Source organism: Salvelinus alpinus, chromosome 24 (genome assembly GCF_045679555.1).
Source record: "Salvelinus alpinus chromosome 24, SLU_Salpinus.1, whole genome shotgun sequence".
Lineage (NCBI taxonomy): Eukaryota > Metazoa > Chordata > Actinopteri > Salmoniformes > Salmonidae > Salvelinus > Salvelinus alpinus.
This window is the reverse complement of record NC_092109.1, coordinates 13568430-13593088: the sequence shown is the minus strand read 5'-3', so window position 1 is coordinate 13593088 and position 24659 is coordinate 13568430. Positions and strand designations below refer to the sequence as shown.

General features: G+C 43.6%; 1 protein-coding gene across 6 annotated transcripts in view; it reads left to right on the top strand.

The window, feature by feature from the left end:
- Nucleotides 1–22928, top strand: part of LOC139552199 (erbin-like) — a 117361-nt gene extending 94433 nt beyond the window's left edge. Inside the window, exons 15-27 of one of the 6 annotated variants that reach the window (XM_071363679.1) lie at nucleotides 2299–2398; nucleotides 5212–5333; nucleotides 6281–6454; nucleotides 6967–7140; nucleotides 7262–7364; nucleotides 7671–7854; nucleotides 8406–9942; nucleotides 12815–12967; nucleotides 15211–15267; nucleotides 17537–17722; nucleotides 18952–19044; nucleotides 19301–19375; nucleotides 19536–22928. In XM_071363679.1, the coding sequence (XP_071219780.1) occupies nucleotides 2299–2398; nucleotides 5212–5333; nucleotides 6281–6454; nucleotides 6967–7140; nucleotides 7262–7364; nucleotides 7671–7854; nucleotides 8406–9942; nucleotides 12815–12967; nucleotides 15211–15267; nucleotides 17537–17722; nucleotides 18952–19044; nucleotides 19301–19375; nucleotides 19536–19643 (3066 nt within the window). In that variant the 3' untranslated portion in view covers nucleotides 19644–22928. Of the gene's footprint in view, nucleotides 1–2298; nucleotides 2399–5211; nucleotides 5334–6280; nucleotides 6455–6966; nucleotides 7141–7246; nucleotides 7380–7670; nucleotides 7855–8405; nucleotides 9943–12814; nucleotides 12968–15210; nucleotides 15268–17536; nucleotides 17723–18951; nucleotides 19045–19300; nucleotides 19376–19535 lie in introns of all 6 variants that reach the window. The other 5 variants (XM_071363678.1, XM_071363677.1, XM_071363676.1 and 2 more) reach the window with 5 other exon arrangements.
- Nucleotides 22929–24659: the final 1731 nt, after the last annotated feature.

Here is a 24659-nt window from a genome sequence, read left to right as displayed (position 1 = left end):
TTTACCCACTGTTACCTCACACACAATGGTGGTCATTGTGGAAAGCATGGCGATTGGTGGTCATTTTCTGGGGCAAGAAAACGAGCGACCCAAGTATAGTGGTGCAACCCGCCGCTCCCGACAGCCAGCCATGGACTAATCCCATTGGACACAGTACAACCCGCCAAAACTCAGATTAAAGGTAATAAAACACTTCCATGGCGACTAATCCTGCAGACACACCATATGGCACAGAGGGCCTTTCTCCAAAGCTGAAAAGTGAAAGCCGCTGATAGTTCGCTGTGCTGAGAAGATTTGACCAGAGAGGGAGAAGCGCTCTCTAAAACAAAAAAAGCATGTCTTGGTTGAGTGGCTTCCAGTGCATTCAGAAAGTATTCAGACCCCTTCCCCTTTTCCACATTTTGTTACGTTACAGCCTTATTCTAAACTAGTTTAAATTACTTTTTTCCTCATCAAACTACACACAATACCCCATAATGACAAAGCGAAAACAGGTTTTTAGGATTTCTTGCAAATGTGTTAAAAATTCAAAACATTTTTTTTACTTATTTACATAAGTATTCAGACCCTTTCCTATGAGACTTTAAATTGAGCTCAGCTGCATCCTGTTTCCTTTGATCATCCTTGATGTTTCTACAACTTGATTGGTGTCCACCTGTGGTAAATTAAATTGATTGGACATGTTTTGGAAAGGCACACACCTGTCGATATAAGGTCCCACAGTTGACAGTGCATGTCAGAGCAAAAACCAAGCCATGAGGTTGAAGGCATTGTCCGTAGAGCTCCAAGACAGGATTGTGTCAAGGCACAGATCTGGGGAAGGGTACCAAAACATTTCTGCAGCATTGAAGGTCCCCAAGAACACAGTGGCCTCCATCATTCTTAAATGGAAGAAGTTTGGAACCACGGCCAAACTGAGTAATCTGGGGAGAAGGGACTTGGTCAGGGAGGTGACCAAGAACCCGATGGTCACTCTGACAGAGCTCCAGAGTTTCTCTGTAGAGTTGGTTGTCCTTCTGGAAGGTTCTCCCATCTCTGCAACACTCCACCAATCAGGCCTTTATGGTAGTGGCCAGATGGAAGCCACTCCTCAATAAAAGGCACATGACAGCCCGCTTGGAGTTTGCCAAATGGTACCTAAAGACTCTGACCATGAGAAACAAGATTCTGAACTAAACGTTTTTTTAAATATTTTGCTGCAATGACACACTTAGTTATCTACCCACCTTGTTCCTTTCCTTTTAGCATGTGCATCTAGTAAGTACACCATCATGCTTTTGGGATACTTTCAGATTCCACAATGATTCTTTAGTTGTGGACACATCACCACACTCCCTCTCTTGCCTCCCTCTCTTGCTCTTGGTCCTCAAGTCACCTTGATTTAGCACCTGTTTTTTTTATTAGTTTCGTTATGAAAATATTTATGAACTCCATGACAGTAGCTAAAGCAAGGGGCTATAGCAGCACACAAGTAGACTACAAATGCATGCTGGGCCGGGCATGCCCTGAGCTCGTGAAGGGAGCGAAATTGGAGCGGGCGAGAAGGCCGACACTCCATCCTTTGGGAATCTCGCTCCACGCTCCAGTCAAATTGGGCACGCTCCGCTCACATACTGCGGAGACATGAGCGTCTCGTCATTAGATACAAATCTCTGGTGTAAATGGGAAGGTGCAAACGGCACAGAAGGAGCGAAGGAGATGAGACCAAAAAGACAACACGAGAACTAGCGGACATAAAGGCTCATAAAAACAAAAGATTACTTGATTCTTGCGATACAGGCATTTGGAATATCACGTAAAAACATGCATTCAAATGTGATATTGACCAGCCCTGCCACACCAGGACTCCTCCAAAGAAATACAGCTCTGATCATCTCCTAATGTTACTGTCCTTTAGTAGGTTTGGAAACCAAATGAAATGGATTATTTCCACCAGTGAATGTTTGTTACTAGTTACCACAGCCACAAAAATCATAAATTCCGCCTATTTCTACAATTTCTCTTAAATTGTGATTTGAAACCTAACCTTAACCACACTGCAAATTTTATACCTAACCTTAAATGAAGACCAAAAATGCAAATATTTGTTTTGACTTTGTGGCTGTGGTAACTAGTGACAACCCCACGGAATACATATCCATAAAAGATTCCTATGACTGTCCTCTCCCTTGCTTATTTGACAAACTATTACTTGGCAAGGAATTGTGTTTTCCTGACAGTTTTCATAAGCCATAAGGATGTTCAACATTTACTCTTATAGCACTGTCTTGTATTGTCTCTTTCTCTCTCCCCCCACAGTCGAAGCCCCTCATCCCTCTGCAGAAGGAGGACGATCCAGAGACCCACAAGACGGTACTCACCAACTACATGTTCCCCCAGCAGACCAGGACAGAGGACTGTGAGTACTAGACAACCGAGTCTTAGACTAATACTTAGGCCTACTATCTGTGGAGTAGGCTCTGTTCTCTTTTACAATACATCCTACACTAGACAACCTAGACCAGGGGTCGTCCCCCCCCCAACAGATAAAGTATTAAGGGAGCCCCATATAAAAATCCAAGCCCTTTTCAAGCTCAATAGAGGCAATATCTGATTTTCAGCACCACGAATAGCAGTCGGATCAAATTACCACAGAATCTGACACAGCGGCTGTCTGGTGAAGTTGCAGGGAGAATTGAATCTCGTGAAAATACTGTAAATATGCTGCAGGAGAGATGTTATTTTTTTAATTTAAAAACCTAACAACAAAGAAAATATTGTTCTTCGGTAATTATTTGAAATACCCACATCAAGCCCCGCAAGACATTGAATAATGAAACCCAGATACACAACTATTATAATCAAACAGAAGGTTTGATTGTAATCAATATTTTATTATACTGTGTAGGGTGGCCCAGCCCCCAAAGTGACTCTTTACACTCTATTGAAAAGGTGTTATTGTCTTCTCAGAAAATCAGCCTTCTGTGTTGCTCTTGCCATCCTCCATTGTCTAACACCTCTGGGTAGGTTCTGGTGTGATAACATCCTGTAGGTCTGATATCTGATTGGAAGTTAACTCAACAGTAATGCTATTGGTCAACAACTCAGATTTGGAATCCAAGCAACTTTATCAAGGGGTCTTGGATACATTGTCCCTTTGTTCCTGACCTGGTTGAGAGAATGCCAAGAGTGTGCAAAGCTGTCATCAAGGCAAAGGGTGGCTACTTTGAAGAATATCAAATATATTTTGATTTGTTAAACACTTTTTTGGTTACTACATGATTCTTTGTGTTATTTCATAGTTTGATATCTTCACTATTATTCTGCAATGTATAAAATAGTAAAAAATAAAGAAAACCCATTGAATGAGTAGGTGTGTCCAAACGTTTGACTGGTACTGTATATATATGTATATATTACATCTATAAATAGCCAGGGAGTTGCAAGGTGGTTGATGCGCATGCGGCTCAAGAGCAGCGTGTTGCTGACTTAGACTAATACTAAAAAGATCTGCTGTAGGCTCAGTCCTGTTCAAACATCTTGACAATGCATCTCTCCTCGAGATAATCACATATAGTATATGTTTAGATACACGAATGCCATGTTTCCCCTCCGAATACTTTCATCAATCGAATAGAACTGGGCCACCATCGATGTCAGTCACGGCCTACTCTGAGGAGGAGGAGGAGGACCGTGTAGAAACACTATCCGTTACCCCTCCCTCTCTGCACCTGTTACCTTGGGCGCTAGGTGTACTGTTACATCAGTTAGCCAGCCTGCTCTCTCTGACCTCCTGTCGGTCGAGGATACTACAGGTTAGATATTTTCTTTTCTTTAGCTGATTTAGCTTGACATTTGAACGGGGCTGGGTGGACAAGGCTTGCACTTTTGGGATAGCTCCATTTGTTTCCTTGCGCCATGCAAGCTAGATCAAGTGCAAAGAGAAGGAAAAACTATTTAAATCCACGTCTGGTAGTGACTCTTTCTCACCTATGACTTTTTTAAAATAATGAACAAGCAGAATCAGTGATCAGGAGAGGCACAGGTGCTAGCTCTTGGAGGGGAAATAGTGAATCCGTTATTTGTGCACTGCTTTTGCATTACAATTTGCTTTTGTGGCATCCGCCAGATCTACTCAGCCGCTTAAGTGGAACGACCAGGGGTCGTCAAAAGTGTTGTGGAAGCCGCATAAGAAATCCGAGCCCTTTTCAAGCGCAATAGCGGCAATTTCATAATTTTTTGCACCACGAATAGCAGTCGGATCAAATTACCATGAAGTCTGACAGCGGCTGTCTGGTGAAGTTGGAGGGAGAATTAAATCTCGTGAAAATACTGAAAATATGCCACAGGAGTGATGTTACTTTTGGATTTAAAAACCTACCACTGAAGGAAATATTGTATACAACAGGTATAGATAGACCTTACAGTGAAATGCTTACTTACATGCCCTTAACCAACAATGCAGTTTTAAGAAAATACCAAAATGAAAAAAAGGAAGAGATAAGAATAACAAATAATTAAAGAGCAGCAGTAAATAACAATAGCGAGGCTATGTACAGGGGGTACTGGTGTCGAAGTAATTGAGGTAATATATACATGTAAAACATGTAGGTAGAGTTAGTAAAGTGACTATGCATAGATAATAACAGAGTAGCAGCAGTGTAGAAGGGGGGCAAATCATCGGGTCCTGGATGGCAGGAAGCTTGGCCCCGGTGATGTACTGAGCTGTACGCACTAGCTCCTATTGTTTGCCTATACAGAGGTAAATCTCCAAAATTGAAACTAAATAGATTCTGGAGGGAGAGAGACTAAAACGTCTTAACCTGTTTCCTAGCAACACTACTTTTGTACTACTCTGAAGTGGAATCTTTGCGTCGAGCGCAGCCCAGGCTTAGAGAAAACTGGTCCGGAAACATGACTGGGCTAAGCTGTCAAAAACAAACAGAATTCCCACCAGTTTTTTTCAACACTATGAATTTACCTCACACACACATTTTTGTGGATATCAAGTGATATTGATACCGCAAACATACATTTAAGGCCCCATACCGTATGGTTTCGGGGGGGAAACTGAAAAACCTACTCTAGGCAGGGGACGATGTTTTAATTAGTGGTACATAACTGCTAAGGTTTCATATTTTATTCAATTATTTTATCTCTAGGTGTATGTTTAACAAATGTCATTGGAATTCTGCATAAAGGTTGACATTTGGTTGTCTTTCTCCTCCCCAGACATCCCCAGCTCTGACAGTGAGAGCTTTAACCCCTCCCTGTGGGAGGAGCAGAGGAAGCAGCGGGCCCAGGTGGCCTTCGAGTGTGACGAGGACAAGGATGAGAGGGAGACGCCTCCACGGGTCAGTACCCCACACACATGCATAGACACAAACGAACACGCACACACACTTATGTACGCACACAGCCAAGAAAAACAAACTCTCTTAACTTGCTGTGCTATAGATTGTAGCTGACAAACTGAGGGTGACACTATGCAAATGCAAGCTAATGGAAGTAGATGACAAAACGATGTCGATTTGGCCCCGTCGAGAACAAGGGTCAAATAACGCTGCTCTCTACTCTCATTGCTTTTGCACATTACACAGTTCTCATTACTAAGTTGTTAAGGTTGTTAAAACACTGGAGCAAGGGTTACAAATGGGCTTTCTGGCACAAAAGCAAGTTTTTTTTCAATCTCCTCTTGTTATAATGGAAAATCTAGGTCGTGTACCAAATAGCTCCCTATATAGTGCACTGTATTTGACCAGAATCCATAGGGCTCTGGTCAAAAGTAGTGCACTGCATAGGGTAATAGAGTGCTATTTGGCATGCAGCCTAGATCTGTTAGTCATCTTGTGCTTCAAGCTACAACCCATAAAAGATTGGCCTTTCCCTTTGTCCCTCGTATTCAAGAGAGATGTGTGTGCCTGCACCCAAGTTCTACAGAATTTCCATTTAGTTGTTTGGTGTCTACCGTCTCGTTGTGAAATGGAAGCTCATGGTGCGGTGGTTCTGATTAATTTCCTTCCCACCAATTGTGCCGTCTCACACCGTCTTCCACCGGCACAATATGGCCACCTGGCTGCAGTGTCTCTCCAGCAGACTGAGAAGGCGGGCCTGCTGGGAAGAGGCGCACCGCCTCTCAAACGGTCAGTCTGACTGAGGAGCGGTGGCGTCACCTCCGCTTGGCAGGCAAACCCAACTCCCCCTCCCTACCGAACTCCTACCCCCTAGTTGAGGGACCTTCTGTGATCACTGGTTTTAATGTGCGTGTCGCGCTCTCTCTCCACTGTGTGTGTGTTTCCAGGAGGGCAACCTGAAGCGCTACCCGACACCGTACCCAGACGAGCTGAAGAACATGGTGAAGACGGCCCAGTCAGTCGCCCACAGGCTGAAGGAGGACGAGTCAGGCGACGAGTCAGGGAAGGATGCCAGACCTAGCGAGCGTAACCATGTGGGAGTACAGGACGTGGGAGTCAAGGTTGGCCTCCATCTGAGCCCTGTTGTCTGGAAACACTGGCAGACGTGCAAACTGCACGTGTACACACACACTGTCTAGTCTAGTTTCTACTCTTCTACTTTCCGTAAATACAACAAACAACTTGTATACAGTGTATTGCAGTGATCAACTAGATTCAGCTGCGGGCCGATTTTTTTTAAATACATTTTTTTGCTCAGAAAACTTGGGGGGGGGCAAATAAAATCACCCGCGGGCCTACAGTTGGGGAACCCTGGGGTATTGTATTGGATGATTGCATGAGAGAAAATAAAGACTGCTCCACATGTCCACAAGTATTTGCAAATATTTTCATTTAATTTGATATGTTAAACATAATATATTGGAAATCACAATCAGCCGTAATAAACCTGAGATCAACAGGAATTAGCGGTTGTGTTAAATGGGTAACAAATAACATAACCTAATAATGACTCTTTTGTGATAGAAACACGTCTCCTTTATATAACCTTCTGTTGGTTCGGGGTTTTAACCAGGTGATTGAGGCTCCCTGTGCCAACGGCAAGCCAGTGGAGATGGAGCCCAAAGCGCCTGTCTGTGTCCAGGACTCCACGGCACCCCTGGAGACCTCTGAATCCTACAACTCCCAAAAGACCTCTCTCCGAACCTCCGACAACACCAGGACCATGAACCATGAGGACACCCTGGAGGTACGCTACTACGGAACATGCTACACACCTCGTTGGCCATACACATTTTGACCCTTGCACATTTATTTTGTGATTTAAAAAAAATATTAAATGTGTCTGTGTCAAGTCTTTTTCTCTGCAGGACTCCGAGGAGCTTTCGTCTGAGGAGGAGGAGATGAAGATAGCGGAGATGAGGCCTCCTCTGATCGAGATCACCATCAACCAGCCCAAAGTGGTGGCCCTAAGTAAGAACAGAAAAGGTACCACCCAGACCAGCGGCTCCTTGCAGGATTCACCACCACTAGAAGTAGTACATGGCTAGAACGCTGGTACTTAACTCAAGTTAGGGTTTGTCCATATGTAACAAAGTTGTTACTTATGGACAAATCCTAATTTGAGTTAAGTAGTTCTATGTAGTATTGACATGTTCGTTACATCATGTGTATTCTGTCCTCAGGGTACACAGCTTGGTAGTACACCCCCCCGAAATCGTCCTAAACCCCGTCAGAACAATGTGTACACGCTGACCGAGTTCTCTCTTCGTCTGACAGATGACGGTAAAGACGCTGACTCGTTGCTGGACGAGACGGTGGCCAACAGCAATCAGAACAACAGCAACTGTTCGTCCCCGTCGCGCATGTCGGACTCTGTGTCTCTGACCACGGACAGCAGCCAGGACAACTCCCTGTGCACCCCTGAGAGAGAGGCCAAGATGCCCTTCCTACCCAAAAGCAGGTGGGTGCAGTATGGTTCCTCTCTAGGTTTCTTGAGGATGGAGGGTGTGATTTCCTTGCTATTAGGGATGTGATTTCTTTGAAAATAGAAGCTATAAAAGTCCTAGTGAAAGATAAGTATTTTCCCCCTTGCATTGAAATGTTGGCTCAACTCAGAAAATACCTTAGTGTGTGCTCATACTCGATGTAAATAAGCCGGTGGGATTTCCTAGTCATTGGGATGTAGGCCGGGGTTCCTGCTAAGCTGCGTGGTAGTCGGTTTGTTTACTTATTTATTTGTATTTTTTTTATTTATTTTTTTACCTTTATTGAACAAGGCAAGTCAGTTAAGAACAAATTCATGTTTTCAATGACGGCCTAGGAACAGTGGGTTATCAGGGTCAGGGTCAGAACGACAGATTTTTACCTTGTCAGCTCGGGGATTCGATCTTGCAACCTTTCGGTTACTAGTCCAACACTCTAACCATTAGGCTACCTGCCGCCCCCTTATACTCTGTATGGCACAATACTCGTCAACAACAACAAACCAATATGTTGCGCTTCCTGTTCCAGGCAAGAGGATGTAAACATGAACCAGCGGAAGGAGAGCACCCCTCTCCTCCAGAATGGCAATGGCTCGGTCACGTCCCTGCAGGCCCTCCTGAAGACCCAGCAGGGCTACGAGTCCAAGCCCGAGAAGATGGTGGGTGACTACGACCTGTCCATGGAGAGGCTGGCCTTCATCGAGAAGGGCAACAACAACGGCATGGGTGACGCCTACACCAAGTGGGACCAGATCAACATGAATTTGGCCAAGCTGCCACCTCAGCCGGACAACATGGTGGTCCAACCGGACGACCGCCCGAACGGCTCGAGCGCCAAGGAGGACTTTAACCACTTGCCTCCCCCGTATAACAATGACAATTCTACGGCGCCCATCACGGACCACTTGAAGAACGGCAACCAGCTGGGCGACCACTTCAATAGCCACTCCAGCGAGGGACTGGCTGTGTCGCCTATGAGGGTGGACTCTGCCACGTCGGTGGTGCGGACGGCTTCTGCGGGCGTGACGGCCAGCAGCAACATGTCTCTGTCTCGCAGCACCGAGGAGCTGTCCCCGGAGAAACGATGCTCCCCTCCTGTAGTGGCGAAGGCTCAGAGCATCACCAACATTGAGGCGGGGGGGATGAAGCTGTACTCCTTGGACGCTGAGGGGGGCTCCTATGAGGGTGGCGTAGTGGGCAGGATGGCCGGAGCCGGCCCGGGGGCCCAGGGCCAGAGCATCGTCCGCAGCAAGTCAGCCTCCCTGCTCAACGACCAGCCCTTCCAGGTCTACTCCGGTTCCTCAGCTTCCTCCTCCGACCTGCTCTCCAGCTCCTCCAAGCCCCCCGTCAGCACCGGCCGCTACCCCGTCCCCTCTGGCATGGCCATGGGCCCGCCGCCCCAGTACAACGTCCAGTACTCCAGCAGCACCATGCCCAAAGATGGCCTGTGGACCCAGAGGACCCCCGTCCCCCCCAACCAGGGCTTCCTTCCTCCGCCCCAGCATTCTCTGGCCAACACCAACTACTCCAACCGCAACCAGGCTCCTCCCTACCTCCTCCAGGCCCAACAGAGAGGCCCGCCCACGGGGCCCACGCCCGGTGACATGTGGGCTAAGGAGAGACACCTGCCCCTCGGAAGTCAGCCACGGAGCGGCACCCTTCAGAGGCAGAGCAGCAGCAGTTCCTCCATGGGGGACCCCCGGCGCATGCAGGTGCCCGAGGGAGAGTACATGACGTACAGGGACATCCACACCCTGGGCCGGGGGCCGCTGGCCATGGCTCAGGCCATGCAGAGGCCTCTGTCGGCCCGTACCTACAGCATTGACGGGCCCAGCACCCCAAGGCCCCAGAGCTCCAGGCCACAGCCCTACGAGCTGCCCGAGAGGACCATGTCAGTCAGCGATTTCAACTACCAGCACGTCAGCCCCAGCAAGAGGCCCAACGCCAGGGTGAAGTCTGAGCACTCGTTGCTGGATGGGCCGGGAGGACCGGGAGCAGGAGGAAGGGTACCGGTGGACTGGAGAGATCAGGTGATGCGCCACATCGAGGCCAAGAAGATAGAAAAGGTAGAGTATTTGATGAATATTTAATGAGCAATCCATTTGATTGTACTTTTCATTCAGTATGTTTAATAATAGTCTTAATTGCCACTAAGAGAAATCCAGTATGATATAAAGGCACAGCCACGATAAGAGGTCAAACATGGGTGATATGGACAAAAATCCATCTCTCTAAATTGACTGAATTATCGCAACGATAAAAAGTGAATACCATTAAGTACACCAGTTGTCTATATTACCTTTAAAACTACTACTACTTTGAATGTTGTAGTTATCAATTGTTCTGTAAGCAATAGCCCATATTAGCAGACATTTCATTTCTAGTAAAAGCTACTTATTGTTATTGTCGAAAGCAGTAAAACGTCCTCGATAAATGTCGGTTTGGGTGGTGCCGATTTTAAGTTTTTGGTTTATCGTCCCAGCTCTAATAGTCACCTGTGTTTTTGATTGGGAACGTGTTAAGATCATCACACCGTTATGTCAGCAGCCCAGGTTGTTATTAGGTCCGTTCGATTTGATCACGTCATTGCCGAGATGACCTCACACCGTCCATTCAGAAACCTCATGACCCACATTATAGTGGTGTTTGTTTCACTATCTTATCTTCGTTACTTGTCCCATTCCTTGACGTCAGTTCAGAATTATGCAAAGGAATGGGACAAGTAATGAAGATGTGGCTCCTCTATGGTCCCTAGGTACCACAGGTTGAGGGGGGCTACAGTCTGCATTCTCCCTGTCCACTTCATCACCACAGTGGGCACCTTTTAGAACACCGCCCTGATGTTATCTCAGACGCATGGTTTAATCAGTGATATGATTTAGAATGTGGAATGAATGGCCTGGATTTGAAAAGGAGAGATTACTCACTTGATCCTTAATTAGTAGAGGCCCAGCAGAACAGACAGAGGAGAAAATGATGAGTGGGAGATGCCATTTAATCACTTGTTCACAAGCAAAGATTTGTCTAATTTTATTCAATTTCCTTCCTAATTAAATTGTAGAGCATCAACTTGCTACGTGCTGAAATCTCCTTAAAGAGCACAACCACGTTAACAGATTCTGTGGTCTGAGTTTGACTGTAACATGTAGTCAATGGCAGTCGACTCCTGATAAATGGAACGGCTTTGTACTGGAAAGCTACATTTTGAAGTGTAAACAGTTTGCACTTGTCTGGGCTTATTCCGGGTCTACGTATAACATGTATTGTTTCTTAAGCATGTCTATGTTGCAACAGTATGTTTGGAGTAACAAGCAAACAAGCTGCTACTAACTCAATGTATGAAATAAAATGTGTTGTGATTCACTGCATGCTTGCCTGCTGTTAGAGCATGTGGAATGTTAACGTTAACAATATTATTTCCATTGTTTTATCATTCATAACCACTTAGTGAAATGCATGCCCACTCAATTGTATCTGTGTGTGTTGCCTGTATGTGTGTGTGTTGGCTGTATGTCAGGGTTTCCGTTAGGAAAATGTGGCGCCCGGACATTTTGATCGACAACATTTTAATTTACCGGACATTTGGTGAAATCCCAAACCCACGGTGCTCAGAATGACAGAAATCACATATAGATTATGGTCATTCGTATTAACAGGACACGCAAGTCGAGGATGCAATGACGTTGCGGTCCTTCTTACCGAATTCTGATGTACACTTTGAACAAGTTAGAATAACTGTCCACGTGTACTTTTCCTCAGCCAAAAAGAACAGCAAAATGACCGGCCTATGTCAATTTACTATAGTAGAAAAGTTTATGCTATCTATTCTATTGATCAGCTTGTTGAGAAAGAAATTGCCTTTTCCATACACTCTGGAACAGTTGTGGGACGATAGATCCCAAATTCATACAACCAGTAGGCCTAGGCTACATTTGTTTTTAAACGTTAAAGCAATGAGTCTGATTCAACATATCAGAAAGCTTAAAATGTTAAAACTAACTTAAAACTATTATTTCGTCACATTATAAGCGCAGCAATGCGCAGAAGGCTACGCGCAAATGTTTGTTCTATAATGCAATTGGCTGGAAAACACCGTTGTCAAAAGGGCACTGCACATGTGAGCACTTCCATGTGACAGAGATGAAAATATCCATTCGAAATGTAGAAAGAGAGGAGATCTAATAGGCTACTTTGAAGCAAAGTATTTTATTAGGCCTCATAATATGCATTAAAACATTTAGATTTCAAACAATTAAGTATATGTTTTCAAAATGCATACTTCCTCCAGCTCATTGCAAAGTGGTGTGTGGCTTCCATTGTCGTTTAATGCCCCGCTCAAAACATCTCGGAAATCTACGACTTCAGTGCATTCAAGGCAACTGGGAACGGAGGGGGGGAAAACGAGCTTCAACTGTGAAAAATATTTTTTGAACTGTCGTACGACTTGCAATTCCAACTCGGAAACTCGGGCCTCTTTCTAGAGCTCCGACTTCATGACCTAAAGATCACTGACTTCATGATTTGACCTCGTATTCTTCAGAGTTCCCAGTTGTCTTGAAAGCACCAGAAGATGCTGCAGCAGCTCTTGTGCTGTCTGACAGGTTTTCCACTCAAGGGCTCTGTATCTGTATGCTGTAAGCATGTGATAAATAAGATGCATAATGAATATACTGTATACACGAACCAACTTAATTCCACAAAATTATGCGAATTGCCCTATAGATTTATAAAAAATGACCAGTCAAATGTATTTCTATCAATGAACAGGCTAAAAAGCCATTATTTTGCAATAGGATTTATTCTTCTTCTCCCGGACAATTGGCCGGGTCAATTTTATTTATCGGTTTGAAAAATATATTTTGGACGAAATCCGGCTATAACCGGCTAACGGAAACCCTACTGTATATGTAATGTGGTGTGTTGCCCTCCTCTGTTCAGAACGCCTTGTCTCGGTCCTATAATTCCAATTACGCCCCGCTGAGCTGCTCCCACTACGGCAGCTCTCGGGACGTGCACCACTCAGGCAGCCATGGCTCTCTGGTCTTTAGTGCTGCCGCAGACGGACGGCCTTATGGAGCCCAGGGCCACTGTGTGAGTACTGGACTGGACTGGAGCTAGACTACAGTTCAGCCTCCTAGCTCCTAGCTGCCTCCTATCCAGGCAGATCTTATTCCTACCTCATACTGCTTTTCAGCTTGGGGCCCCTTTCCAATACTTTTCAAAGGCATCCTTGGCTTCCTTGTCATTCCATTCAGAATACAATGCCTTCCTCAGTTAAGATTGATAATTTTGTTGCGTGGCCTTTTTTGTGATGTTCAGTCCTTGATGTTGTCATTGATCTGTGCTGGATGGAAACAAGTTTTCTCCACCTTGTTTGCTTCCATCGCTTCAACCCTCAGATCTGGGATGACTTCACAGAAGGATTCAAGGAAGGATGCATTTTAGAACCTATTGGGACAGGGCCTATGAACTGTATAGCTCCTTGCTGTAGTGTGACGCAACCTAACTTGTTTGAAAGGGGCATCCTTTGTCTGTGCACATAAACTAGTCCGCTCTACCACAAACTGTTTGTAGGGAAACTCACAATCTCTCTGTCTATCAAGGATTCGTTTAGAGGAAAGTCCTAGCGCTGTAGAAGGGCATCTTTCAAAGAGCAATTGAGACCTGGCTAAACTAACACATTGCGTCTGTTGTATTAGTTGAACATTTTTGTAGTCTCTCAATTTACAGCAGACAAGTAGCCTACCTTATCCAAACAGTAGTAGGGTTGAATAGTGGTGAAGCAGTGTTGTTATCCTTATAAAGGTATTCTCATCAAAAACCTATTTTCTGTCAGGCAGTAGCTTTGTGTCATTATAGGCCATATGGTAGGATGCAATTGACAGTGAGATACTGAACAGGTGTTTCACTGGCTTGGCGTCGAGGAATTTCATTTATCCAGTGACATCATTCCGTCGGAGGCCTTTGATTAGTTGTATATGCTACAAGTCTCATGTGAAATACCATCATGTTGATGTGAAATAGCATCATGTTGAATAGTACAGTTGGATGTGTAGATTAATAGTAGTAAAAGAGCTGAAGAACATACGCACATCCAGGGACTTTTCGCAGGTGCTGGAGTTGTAGGCAAACTCACTTGTACTAAAGCTGCATTGAGCACATTGGCCACATTTGTAATTACCCTCCGGAACCTTGCCCCTTTCTCTGGTGGGCACTCAGATTTATCCACAATATCTCTCACGTTTGGAGATCTTTTAAAAACCATACGTGGGGGATATTTAAAAATGGGTTTCAATTGTAGGTCAGTATCAATACTGTACCAGTGCTTCCTGATAATGTCCTTAAATGCCTTCCCCAACGGGGGACATGTTCTGCTTTTTCTTTTGGTTTTAGGCTTTCCAACTGTGTTAGTCCTTCAAAACGATCATTGGCATGATGTCACTGTACTGCCCCTATATACAGGACCTTCCACCCACACCTGGGATATGGATGCCTGATGAAGACCTACGGGTCGAAACGTTCTAAATAAATAGCACCTGGTATCATGAGCACTAGTTTAATAATATTAGCATGTTGCATGGTACAAAATGCCCCTTTTTAAACAAGGTTTCCCTCCCAAACTATAATTCACTTATCCCAGTGCTTTGTCCACCAATCAGGTAGCGTGCCTCCCTTCTCAATCAAATTCATTCTCCCCTTTTAACGACACGTTGACTCATCAATCATCATCAGCTTGCTTTAATTCCTCCTCTTCACTCCCACTGTTGATCACTTCAGAATCACCTCATAACCCTTTCACTTCTCTGTGGAGATGAGCACTGTGCTTGTCCGAGGTAAGTACGGGGGGTGTAGTTGGAAGAGCAAGTAGTTGTGGTGTTAGGTTGAGTCGTGGTGTCAAATGGCTGCCTACTGATTTCCACTCAACGTGTAGTCTTATGATTTAATGAATCGTTGTTTCCTTTCCTCTGTTTATTCTCTAAAGGACACTACTTTCGGCTCTAGTGCCCTACGTAGGGAATAATCATCCTCATTGTTAAGAACGTTATCTATAGATGTACTTTTCATGGGTGTTGGAATTACCTGGAGAAATGTCAAAATGAATGGTCAACACAACATATTCCATTTTTGTTAACCGAACATGCGACAAACATTATTAGCCTCGATCAGAACATGGTCAACTAATTCAGCTTAGACATGAAGAATTACCTCAACATTACCTAATAGTACACGGTTTCAGGGACTTGCCTAAAATAGGAGAGGTGTGTTTGTCACAGACAGACAGCGGTCAGGACATGGGCTTTGTTAACAATCATCTGACTTCGTTCCCTCTTCAGGATGACGTGTTTGGACCTCAAGGGCAGCAGGGCAACACCATGGACACCCTCCGAAAAGTAAGTGCACACTAGAGCTATATGTAGAGGATACCCCTAAACCAATCAACCATCTTCCTATTGTGTTACTTTTTATTATGACTTTTTATTTTAGCCTGCTTGGTGAATATTTTCTTCTTGAACTGCGCTGTTGGTTAAGGGCTTGTAAGTAAGCGTTTCACGGTGAAGTTTACACCTGTTGTATTCGGCGCATGTGGCAAATAGTTTGATTTGATCATTTTCACATTTCTAAAAGATGGTCCGCTCAAATTGGTTTGTTTTCCTACTATATATTAGAAATGCAGACCACAAAGCCCATGGAATAGTCATAGGCCCGTACAGTTTAGAGTGGTTTAACAAAACGAGGGCAATAATTCTACAAATCGATCATACAACCCCACCATAACTAGAAGTGCCTGACTGTCCCATCTCGGCACATGCATTCACTGACCCATAGCTTTTTCTGTACCGCTATAAGTAGAACGTTGCCCAGCCCGATACCCTGAGTAGAGCTAGCTAGCTGAGAATTAAGATATTGACCCAGTAGCAGTACCTAGAAGCACCATCCTTCTCCCCACCAGTGATTAATGAGTTCTAATTAACAAGATCTGCCTTGAAAGAGATTATTGTTCAGGCCCATCTATTCTCACGGTGTCCCCGGTGCCTCGCAGTGAGGTTTGGAGGAGCGCTGCTTCTGTTATACTGGTATTATTAATAGCTATGCTGGATGGAATACGGGTGGCGGAAGCTCGGCGTAGTAAAGCTCCTCAGTCCAGTCCCCAGTGGGCTCTTGACCTTCATCACTAGGCTAGATACAGTATGGTACGGTGTCCGTGGACAAGTCGAGGGATTGCGATTTAAAAGAGTAATATGTGAGACTATTAATAGAGTTCTATCGTTTGTACAGTATACAGTGTTTCTATATGAACTTCTCAGTTGAGGACTGAATGTGAAGAGGCTCATTTGAAATATTTGATACCCAGAAATCTCTCCCTTTCCATGACCTGTGAAATAATTAGAACAGGCCCATGTTTTGCGATTCCATTTACACTGAGAGAATTGAATTTGAGAGAAATTTAGACATTTTGGGGAGTTCCTCCTGCCACCTGCAGGTTCTCCCGTGGTACCGCAACTGTCTCTTTTCAGTAACCGGCTCAGACAGAGCCGCAGAATGAGGTCAGTCGGCTGTCTGGTAGAATTTGAAATGGTCTGTTCCAAGAGATGTCGTACGGAGAACCACAGCGTGACTCGTAGAGAGCCATTTTATTATACGGACTGCAAGTCCTTATCAGACGTTAGATGAGGCCTTTCATATAAATGTCTCCTTCGAACGCACTAACGCAATGTATTTTTTAGTTTGAGTTCAATTTAGTCAATGTTCTTCGACTTACTGTCTATCTGCCTGGATGTAGATCCGGAGAGAAAATGGATCTCACTGTCGAATAGGAATACTAAGGACAAATGTTTTTGAACTGGGGTTATATATCGAATGAACTGTTTTTATTTGAATATGTTCCAAGTTCTGACCAAATGTGAAAACTTGTCGACATTTTCAGATTCTACCTCGACGTTTACCAAGATGAAGTGGGACTCTGTCGTGGTCCTTCAGACCCGGCATTGATAATGACTCCTCAGTCGCTCCGTAAAGAACCTATTGCACATATAGTGTACTTCTGTAGACAAGAGCCCTAGCCTATCCTATTACATGGTATATAGGGAATAGGATGTCATTTCAGATTTGCCCTAAGTCACAGTGAAGAAAGCCTAACCCCTGCCGGCCCACCTACATCAGTGGAACCTGCCAAAAACCCCACCACCATCTAATAAAACCTCATTGATTCATCTCTGAAATTCATCCTCCACACTAGTCAAAGGACAATTATTTCCATGATTTTGTTGCTTTGGGGGCAGTGGCAATGAGTCAGTGGATCCAATCCCCCTGGCCTGCTGCTTTAGACAGAGCACCTTGCTGGTGGTAAATCAGCACTCTTGTTCTGTCACATGTTCTTCTGTATGCCGGGCCTGCAGTTTAGCCTACCCTTTGGCCAAATTTGTATTTTTCTTCTTTCTCTCTTGCTGGATTATAGCCTAGTATTTTGTTCTCTTGTTTTAAGTGCTGTTGGAAGTATGAATTTGAGTACTGTGTATTCCCAAACCCTGCTGAACATCAAAGTGTATTGTCTGGTGAGCGTTTTAGATATGTCTTTTTTTGTAATCAATTTTGTTGGAACGTCAACTCTATAACAACATCTGTCTGTCTCTGTGTGTGTCTGTCTGTGTGTTTTACCAGGTGCCTTCGATGAACGGTCAGCTGGGCGGTCCGGTGCGTGGCCAGATGACGTCGTGCCAGACGCCCATGGCCCGCCACCCCTCCAGAGAGCAGCTCATCGACTACCTGATGCTCAAGGTCTCCCATGGCCAGCAGCCCCAGGGGCCCCCTCCACCACGGGCCGACCACGACAAACTGCAGCAGGAGGTAGGGTGGGGAAATGGATGGATGAAGAGTTACAGTTCAACAAAGCTCCTTATCCCTACTCCTGGAGCTATATGGTGTTTAGCCCACAGCTACAAACCTCATTCATCATCAAAACCTTGATTAACTATGATGATTAGGTCAAAGACATATGTGTGTTTTAGTGCTGGGCTTGAACTACACCATCTAGGAATAGGGTTGATGACCACTGGGTTAAAGCATGCATAGCATTGCACTTAATAGTTGTTAATGGTGGTTTGTTTGTTACATCAATTAACTGGCTAGACTGAAAGTATTCAGACCCAACATTTTGTTACGTTACAGCCTTATTCTATAATTGATTTTTTTTTAATTAAAAAACATTTCCCCTCATCAATCTACACACAATACCCCATAATGACAAAGCAAAAACAGGTTTTTAGATTTTTTTGCTCATTTATAAAAAAATATATATATATAAAGTAACACATTTACGTAAGTATTCAGACACTTTACTCAATACTTTGTTGAAGCACCTTTTGCATCGATTACAGCCACGGGTCTTCTTGGGTATGACGTTATAAGCTTGGCACACCTGTATTTGGGGAGTTTCTCCCATTCTTCTCTGCAGATCCTCTCAAGCTCTGTCAGGTTGGATGGGTAGCGTCGCTGCACAGCTATTTTCAGGTTTCTCCAGGGATGTTTGATCGGGTTCAAGTCTGGGCTCTAGCTGGGCCACTCATGTTTTGGTACCTTTCCACAGATCTGTGCCTCGACACAATCCTGTCTCTGAGCTCTACGTACAATTCCTTCAACCTCATGGCTTGGTTTTTGCTCTAACATGCCCGTCAACTGTGGGACCTTATATAGACACGTGTGTGCCTTTCCAAATCATGTCCAGTCAATGGAATTACCACAGGTGGACTCCAATAAAGTTGCAGAAAAATCTAAAGGATGATCAATGGAAACAGGATGCACCTGAGCTCAATTTCGAGTGTCATAGCAAAGGGTCTAATTACTTATGTAAATAAGGTATTTCTGTTTTTTATTTTTAGTACATTTGCAAAAATGTCAAGAACTTTGTCATTATGGGGTATTGTGTGTAGATTGAGGAACATTATTTAATCCATTTTAGAATAAGGCTGTAACGTAACAACGTTGAAAGGGGTCTTTCCGAATGTACTGTATGTAACTCATATTCAATGTAACGTCCCCTGTGAAGGTAGTAATGTCTGTTGGTGTCTGTTTTTCAGTTCCGTGTGAAAGTGGAGAAGAACCCAGAGCTAGGGTTCAGTATATCAGGAGGAGTAGGAGGACGGGGAAACCCCTTTCGTCCGGACGATAATGTATGTTCACTCATCAGCCCTCTTTTTCCCATAGCAATATAGTGTTGTCTATTTTTCCAGCCTACTGCATGTGGCATGTAATCTAAGCACTTACACAATGGAGGCCTCTAAGTTAAGCATTGCATTATGTTAGTAGTTCACTGTATAGCAACTCAGCTTGTTACTGCATTTGTACGGATTTTGCAACAATCAGTCAGTAAATAATGTCACTAGTGTTAACCAGATGGGCGTGATTCGTCGCTCTCTTCTCTCTTAGGGCATCTTCGTGACAAGGGTCCAGCCTGAGGGACCTGCCTCTAAGATACTCCAGCCTGGAGACAAGATCCTCCAGGTGAACCCAATAATACCATTCCCTCTATTTCCCCATCACTGTAAATCGATACTGTATCGATTATTTGCTGAACACGTTTACCTACTACAAAATACCATACACATCAGAGCCAAAGTTGCCATCTTGGTGTTGAGCTATCTCTCTCCTTGTTTCCCCCCAGGCAAACGGATATAGCTTTGTGAACGTTGACCATGGGAATGCCGTGGCCCTGCTGAAGACATTTCCCACCACTGTGGATATGATCATCGTCCGAGAGTTGGCGGCGTAGAGAGAGACAGACGGGACTGTGGAGCGACGACCTCCAATCCTTCTTGTTTTTATATACAGAGGAGCCTGGTCTATAAATAGAAGAACTGAACTGCTTTATGGGGAAGAGAACCTTCTAGAGCTTTTGGGATAACGGGGGGCGTACCACTGCATCAAGTGGACTTAGTAAGGGAGGAGAGGGACCTGGGGAGGGGGAGCAAACATCAGGAAGCATGCGTAGTCGACTTGGTCGTCTTAAAGAAGTCACTGTGGGATAGCCGGTTATTTTTTACACAGAGGGTGCTGCAGAGACGGCGTGTGCTCCAACGACACAGAGATCAACAACAAAAAAGTGCTTTCTGTATCGTTAGACTTTTGTTTTTTTGAAGAAAATAATATTCCTACATCATTACGGAGTTGTAGTTGCTGTAGTTGAGCATTAACTGTAGTTGACCACTAGAGGGCAGGGCTCCCTCTGTCTCTCTCTCTGCCCTCCTTTTTAAATCATGTATTATTATTATTTTTAATAGATGCTGAGACCACTTATTTGACCTAGGTGACATTTGATCTGGGGGACAATGTTATGTGCTTTCTTGTGGAGATGAATGTAGTGCTGGGTTGCGCTTTCAGAACGATGTTTAAGAATTCTCCCCCCTGCCTACTTGCAATTGTGACAATTTTTGACCAGGTCCTGTACATGGTGGATAGTTGAGAAGGACAATTAATTTGCTTCTGCCTCCATAAAGCCTGTGAGCCACACACTGCATACATCCATTATATACTGTCCGCAGTCTAAGAACAGTTATAGTAGCCTCTGTGGAACCGCTGGCTTGGAATATCCCTCACCTGAAAAGACCTGCCTGTGCCGGCATTGAACTCCTGACAGACGAGGACACTCACTCCGTCACTGAATCAATACTCCGGTTGCTGACTACTTGGATGCTGTAAAACACTCTTTGTATGTGAAATGGAATTGGGACTGGGATATGGAACAGATCATGATATTTCTTTGTGTGGAAACTGACTGGGAGTAACAATAGAGGAATGTCTTTGCTTGGCCTTAATTAGCCTAGCCGGGATGTTATGTGAGATAGTGGGTCAGGAGGCAGAGTGGTAATGCCAGGTCACCAAAACATTTGTTGAGACCATGGTCAGGTGTTGGGGAGGTGCTGGTGGGAGTAGCGCCCTATTCCCCAAAGTGTGCTATATACTAGTGGTGCACTATTTACAAAGGATATAGGCTGTGATTTGAGATGCAGCCTGTGTCAGACTCCGAGCAGGTTTAGGCCTGGTCTCTGGGCCCCTTCCACTCATGTTGGTAAGATTCTAAAGGGCTTCTCCCTCAACTCAGCCATTGGTGACCTAGAAAACACTCACAAAACGGTTTGAGGTTAAAAAAGGGTTTGTCTGTCTAACATATTTTTGTTTTAAGTGGGGGAAAACAACCATAGTTTGCCTTTTGTGTATAAAAATCATATTTTTTAGACATCAATCTAGGCTTTTCACTCTCTTTTTGTGTTGGGATAGTGTTTCATGCATGAACTCTTTGCTCTACGCTGGGGGGGGACTGAGCTGTTAAGTGCCATAGACCTTGAACTGTTTGAACAAGGGGGTGGAGGGAGTGACTACCCTGAGACCCAAGCAATATTCACATATTTCTCTTCACAACAAACTAAACGCTCTCTTCTTGAGTACACCCCGTGTGACTCGACACAATGGTTTAATAGCAATAGTCAGCGGCTTTATTTTCATTCAGAAAGACATCCGATTGCATTTTTTAAACCTATAAAAGAAAAAAAACGCAAGAAGAAACCCTTTTAGTGATCGCTGATTGTTATACAGGATTTTATATTGTAAAGAATCTTTTCTAATGAAAAACAACATGGGAAGTTACATTTTTAGCAAAGAAAGTAAAATGTAAAAGTCTGCATTGTATAATAGTGAATGCTCTTGCGTCACTCAGCCCTAGGCTTACATATGAGTTGCAGGCTTTCCCAAACTTGACTGCTCTGAAAACTGTTCAAACCAACTGGTTACGTGTATCTGTGCAAACATGAATCACTTTTACCCCAGTGTAAAAGAAACTCAATCCGAGCTGCAAAGTCATTTGTAATGTTTCTAATTGAATAGTGTCAAGCTATAAAAATGCATTTAAAAGCTTTTACGCTATGTCCACTTGGTGTAATCAACAGTCTATAGATGTATGTGTTGTTTGCATGAATTCACCGAATGAATTGTCTATTTTGAAAATTGAATCCATGAAACCTTTTAGAAATATTTCCTATAGAAAGCAAACGATCCAATTCAAAGATCTCTACAAGTTATGACCCCACTGAACCTTTTTTGTAAATCGGTTGTAATGCAAACACTGAATTGTGACAGAGCGTATATAAAGTACTTCAGAGATTGATCATTGTTTTTTTCCCCCACACATTTAATGGCGTTGTCGTTATCCAAATCCTTCACAAATTCCAAATGTTATGCATGTAATTCATTGTTACTTTATGCATAGAGCTAAAGATTATACTTATGTTACTGTCAACTTGTGACTCGAATAGAAAACATTGTCGATGATGTTTGCTCCCCTTTTTTCCATTTTGAATTCCAACTGAACATTGCCCCCAAATGAAACTGTCCCGTTTTTTAATAGTTTTTTTTTAGCAACTGCAGACCCAGTGGCACGCTCATAACTGCAGATATTTGTCATTGGTCAATGTTAGCCTAGAGAGATAACATATTGACGTGTTAAGGTTTCTCTCCTGCATTTTCCCCTCGCAAGATTACTGTTAGTACATCATGTTTTAAATTAGAACATTGTAATTATGCTTTTGTGCTGTTTTGTTGTGGGCACTGTGTTATTTTACTTTCTATCTGGGAATAGGAACAATCTAATGAGATTTCTTGGGTCAATGTCATATTTAGACCTTGTACAATCTGGGACTAAAACCTAGGGGGTCACCTGTTTGCCATATCCAAGTTTAACTGGTCTTTTCATTCTCTCACCTTGTTTTTATTTATTTAGCTCAGTCTCCTGTGACTTTTTAGACATTTACTAATCAAAATGTAAATACTTTAAAAAAAGTTAAGAAATCAATTAATCATGGCATTAGTCACTGAGTTTGTAAAACCAGCAATAAATTGCAATGCAGACACAACCCGTTTAATGTATAGCTATTTCAAAGGTTTCTCTGGAAACGGCTACAGTAAGATGATTGATATGCATTCATTCAACATTCCAGATTTTGTATATAACAATACTGTTTCTTAGTTAACCTGTGGAAAATAAGAAATAAACTAATGCTCTTTACATTTGTTTCCTTCATTGAATGACGTTCTCTCCTTTCTTTCCCAAAGTCTTGAATGCGGCAATTCCCCATTCCAGACTGTGACAGTAATATGTTGAAGATAGTTGTAAGAAATGCTTCTTAAAACAATATAGCCATGTATTAGGATTAAGAATATATATATTTGGACTAGATAATGCTAAACAAGGTTGGAATTCTGTTTATATAAATTGAACAGAGGACAAGTAGTTAATTTGACACAAGTCAAATAAATCAGTTGAAATTGATCTGTGGATGTATTAGACTTCAGAATTGCATGGGTCCATGAAATGGGGTATCAGCCTACTCCGTGACACCCACTGAACACAACTGTGAAGAGTTTCCACGCGTCTTAGCTCTGATTGCTGGACTTTTAACTGGGAAATCAGCTCCATCTAGTCAGCCTATTGTACGTATTAAAAGTTCTTATTGCAATGTACAGCCTTACCCCATTTCATGGACTCAAGACCCATAGGTATTAGCCTACTCTGTGACACCCACAAAACGTAACCCTCCCTGAAATCTGATTTGCCCCCCCCCCCCCCCCCCCTAATTTTAACCAAGACTCCTCAATCTCACCGGAGAATGCATCCGAGCGAGCGAAACTGCGCCCCTCTGTTTTAGAATGTCTAGCCCATGTATCTGATGCCATCATATGCTTTTTGGCCAGACAACATCAGACAGATGGGCTACAGATACTAAAACAGAGGGCCGCTGTTTGTCTCACTTGGATGCTTTCTCTGGTGAAAGAGATTCAGCCTCTTGCAAATTGAAGGAAAATTATAAAACACAGAGCCTGGCTTCTCTTGGCATCATCCATGAATACAAGCCACTTTGTAGGCTGAATGTCATTATACTTATGGTGTTTGTAATAGATGTCCCTTTCCATTGGGCTCCCGAGTGGCGCAGCGGTCTTAGGCACTGCATCTCAGTGCAAGAGGCGTCACTGCAGTCCCTGGTTCGAATCCAAGCTGTATCACATCCAGCTGTAATTGGGAGTCCCATAGGGCGGCACACAATTGGCCCAGCGTCGTTCGGGTTTGGCCGGGGTAGGCCGTCATTGTAAATAAGAATTTGTTCTTAACTGACTTGCTTCGTTAATTGAAGGTTAAATAAACAATTCAAATGGCGGGTGCACAATGCACCATTCGGATGGTGGATTTATTTTGGAATAGACGAACGTGCGCAAGTAACCTACTCTGTGACACCCACATTGTTTGACAATCAGATGAAAGCATGACTGGTTGCGGTTATAACACATTAAAAGGTAATACCATTTTACAGTGAAATTACATGTCTACTATAAAGCACACAAAGAAAATGTTCACATAGGAGATCCCGTACAAAACAAAATAGACACCCCCTGAATGTCAAGGTATAATTTGCATTTTGGATTGCAGGAAATGTGAATTTACTGCTGTCATCAAGGCAACGGGTGGCTACTTTGAAGAATTTCAAATATAAAATATATTTTGATTGGTTAAACACTTTTTTGGTTACCACATGATTCCATATGTGTTATTTCATAGTTTTGACGTCTTCACTATTATTCTACAATGTAGAAAATAGTCAAATAAAGAAAAACCCTTGAATGAGTAGGTGTGTCCAAACTTTTGACTGGTACTGTATATAAAATGGTACTTTTTACCACTTTTTCTCCCCAATTGGTAGTTAGTCTTGTCCCATCGCTGCCTCTCCCGTACGTACTCGGGAGA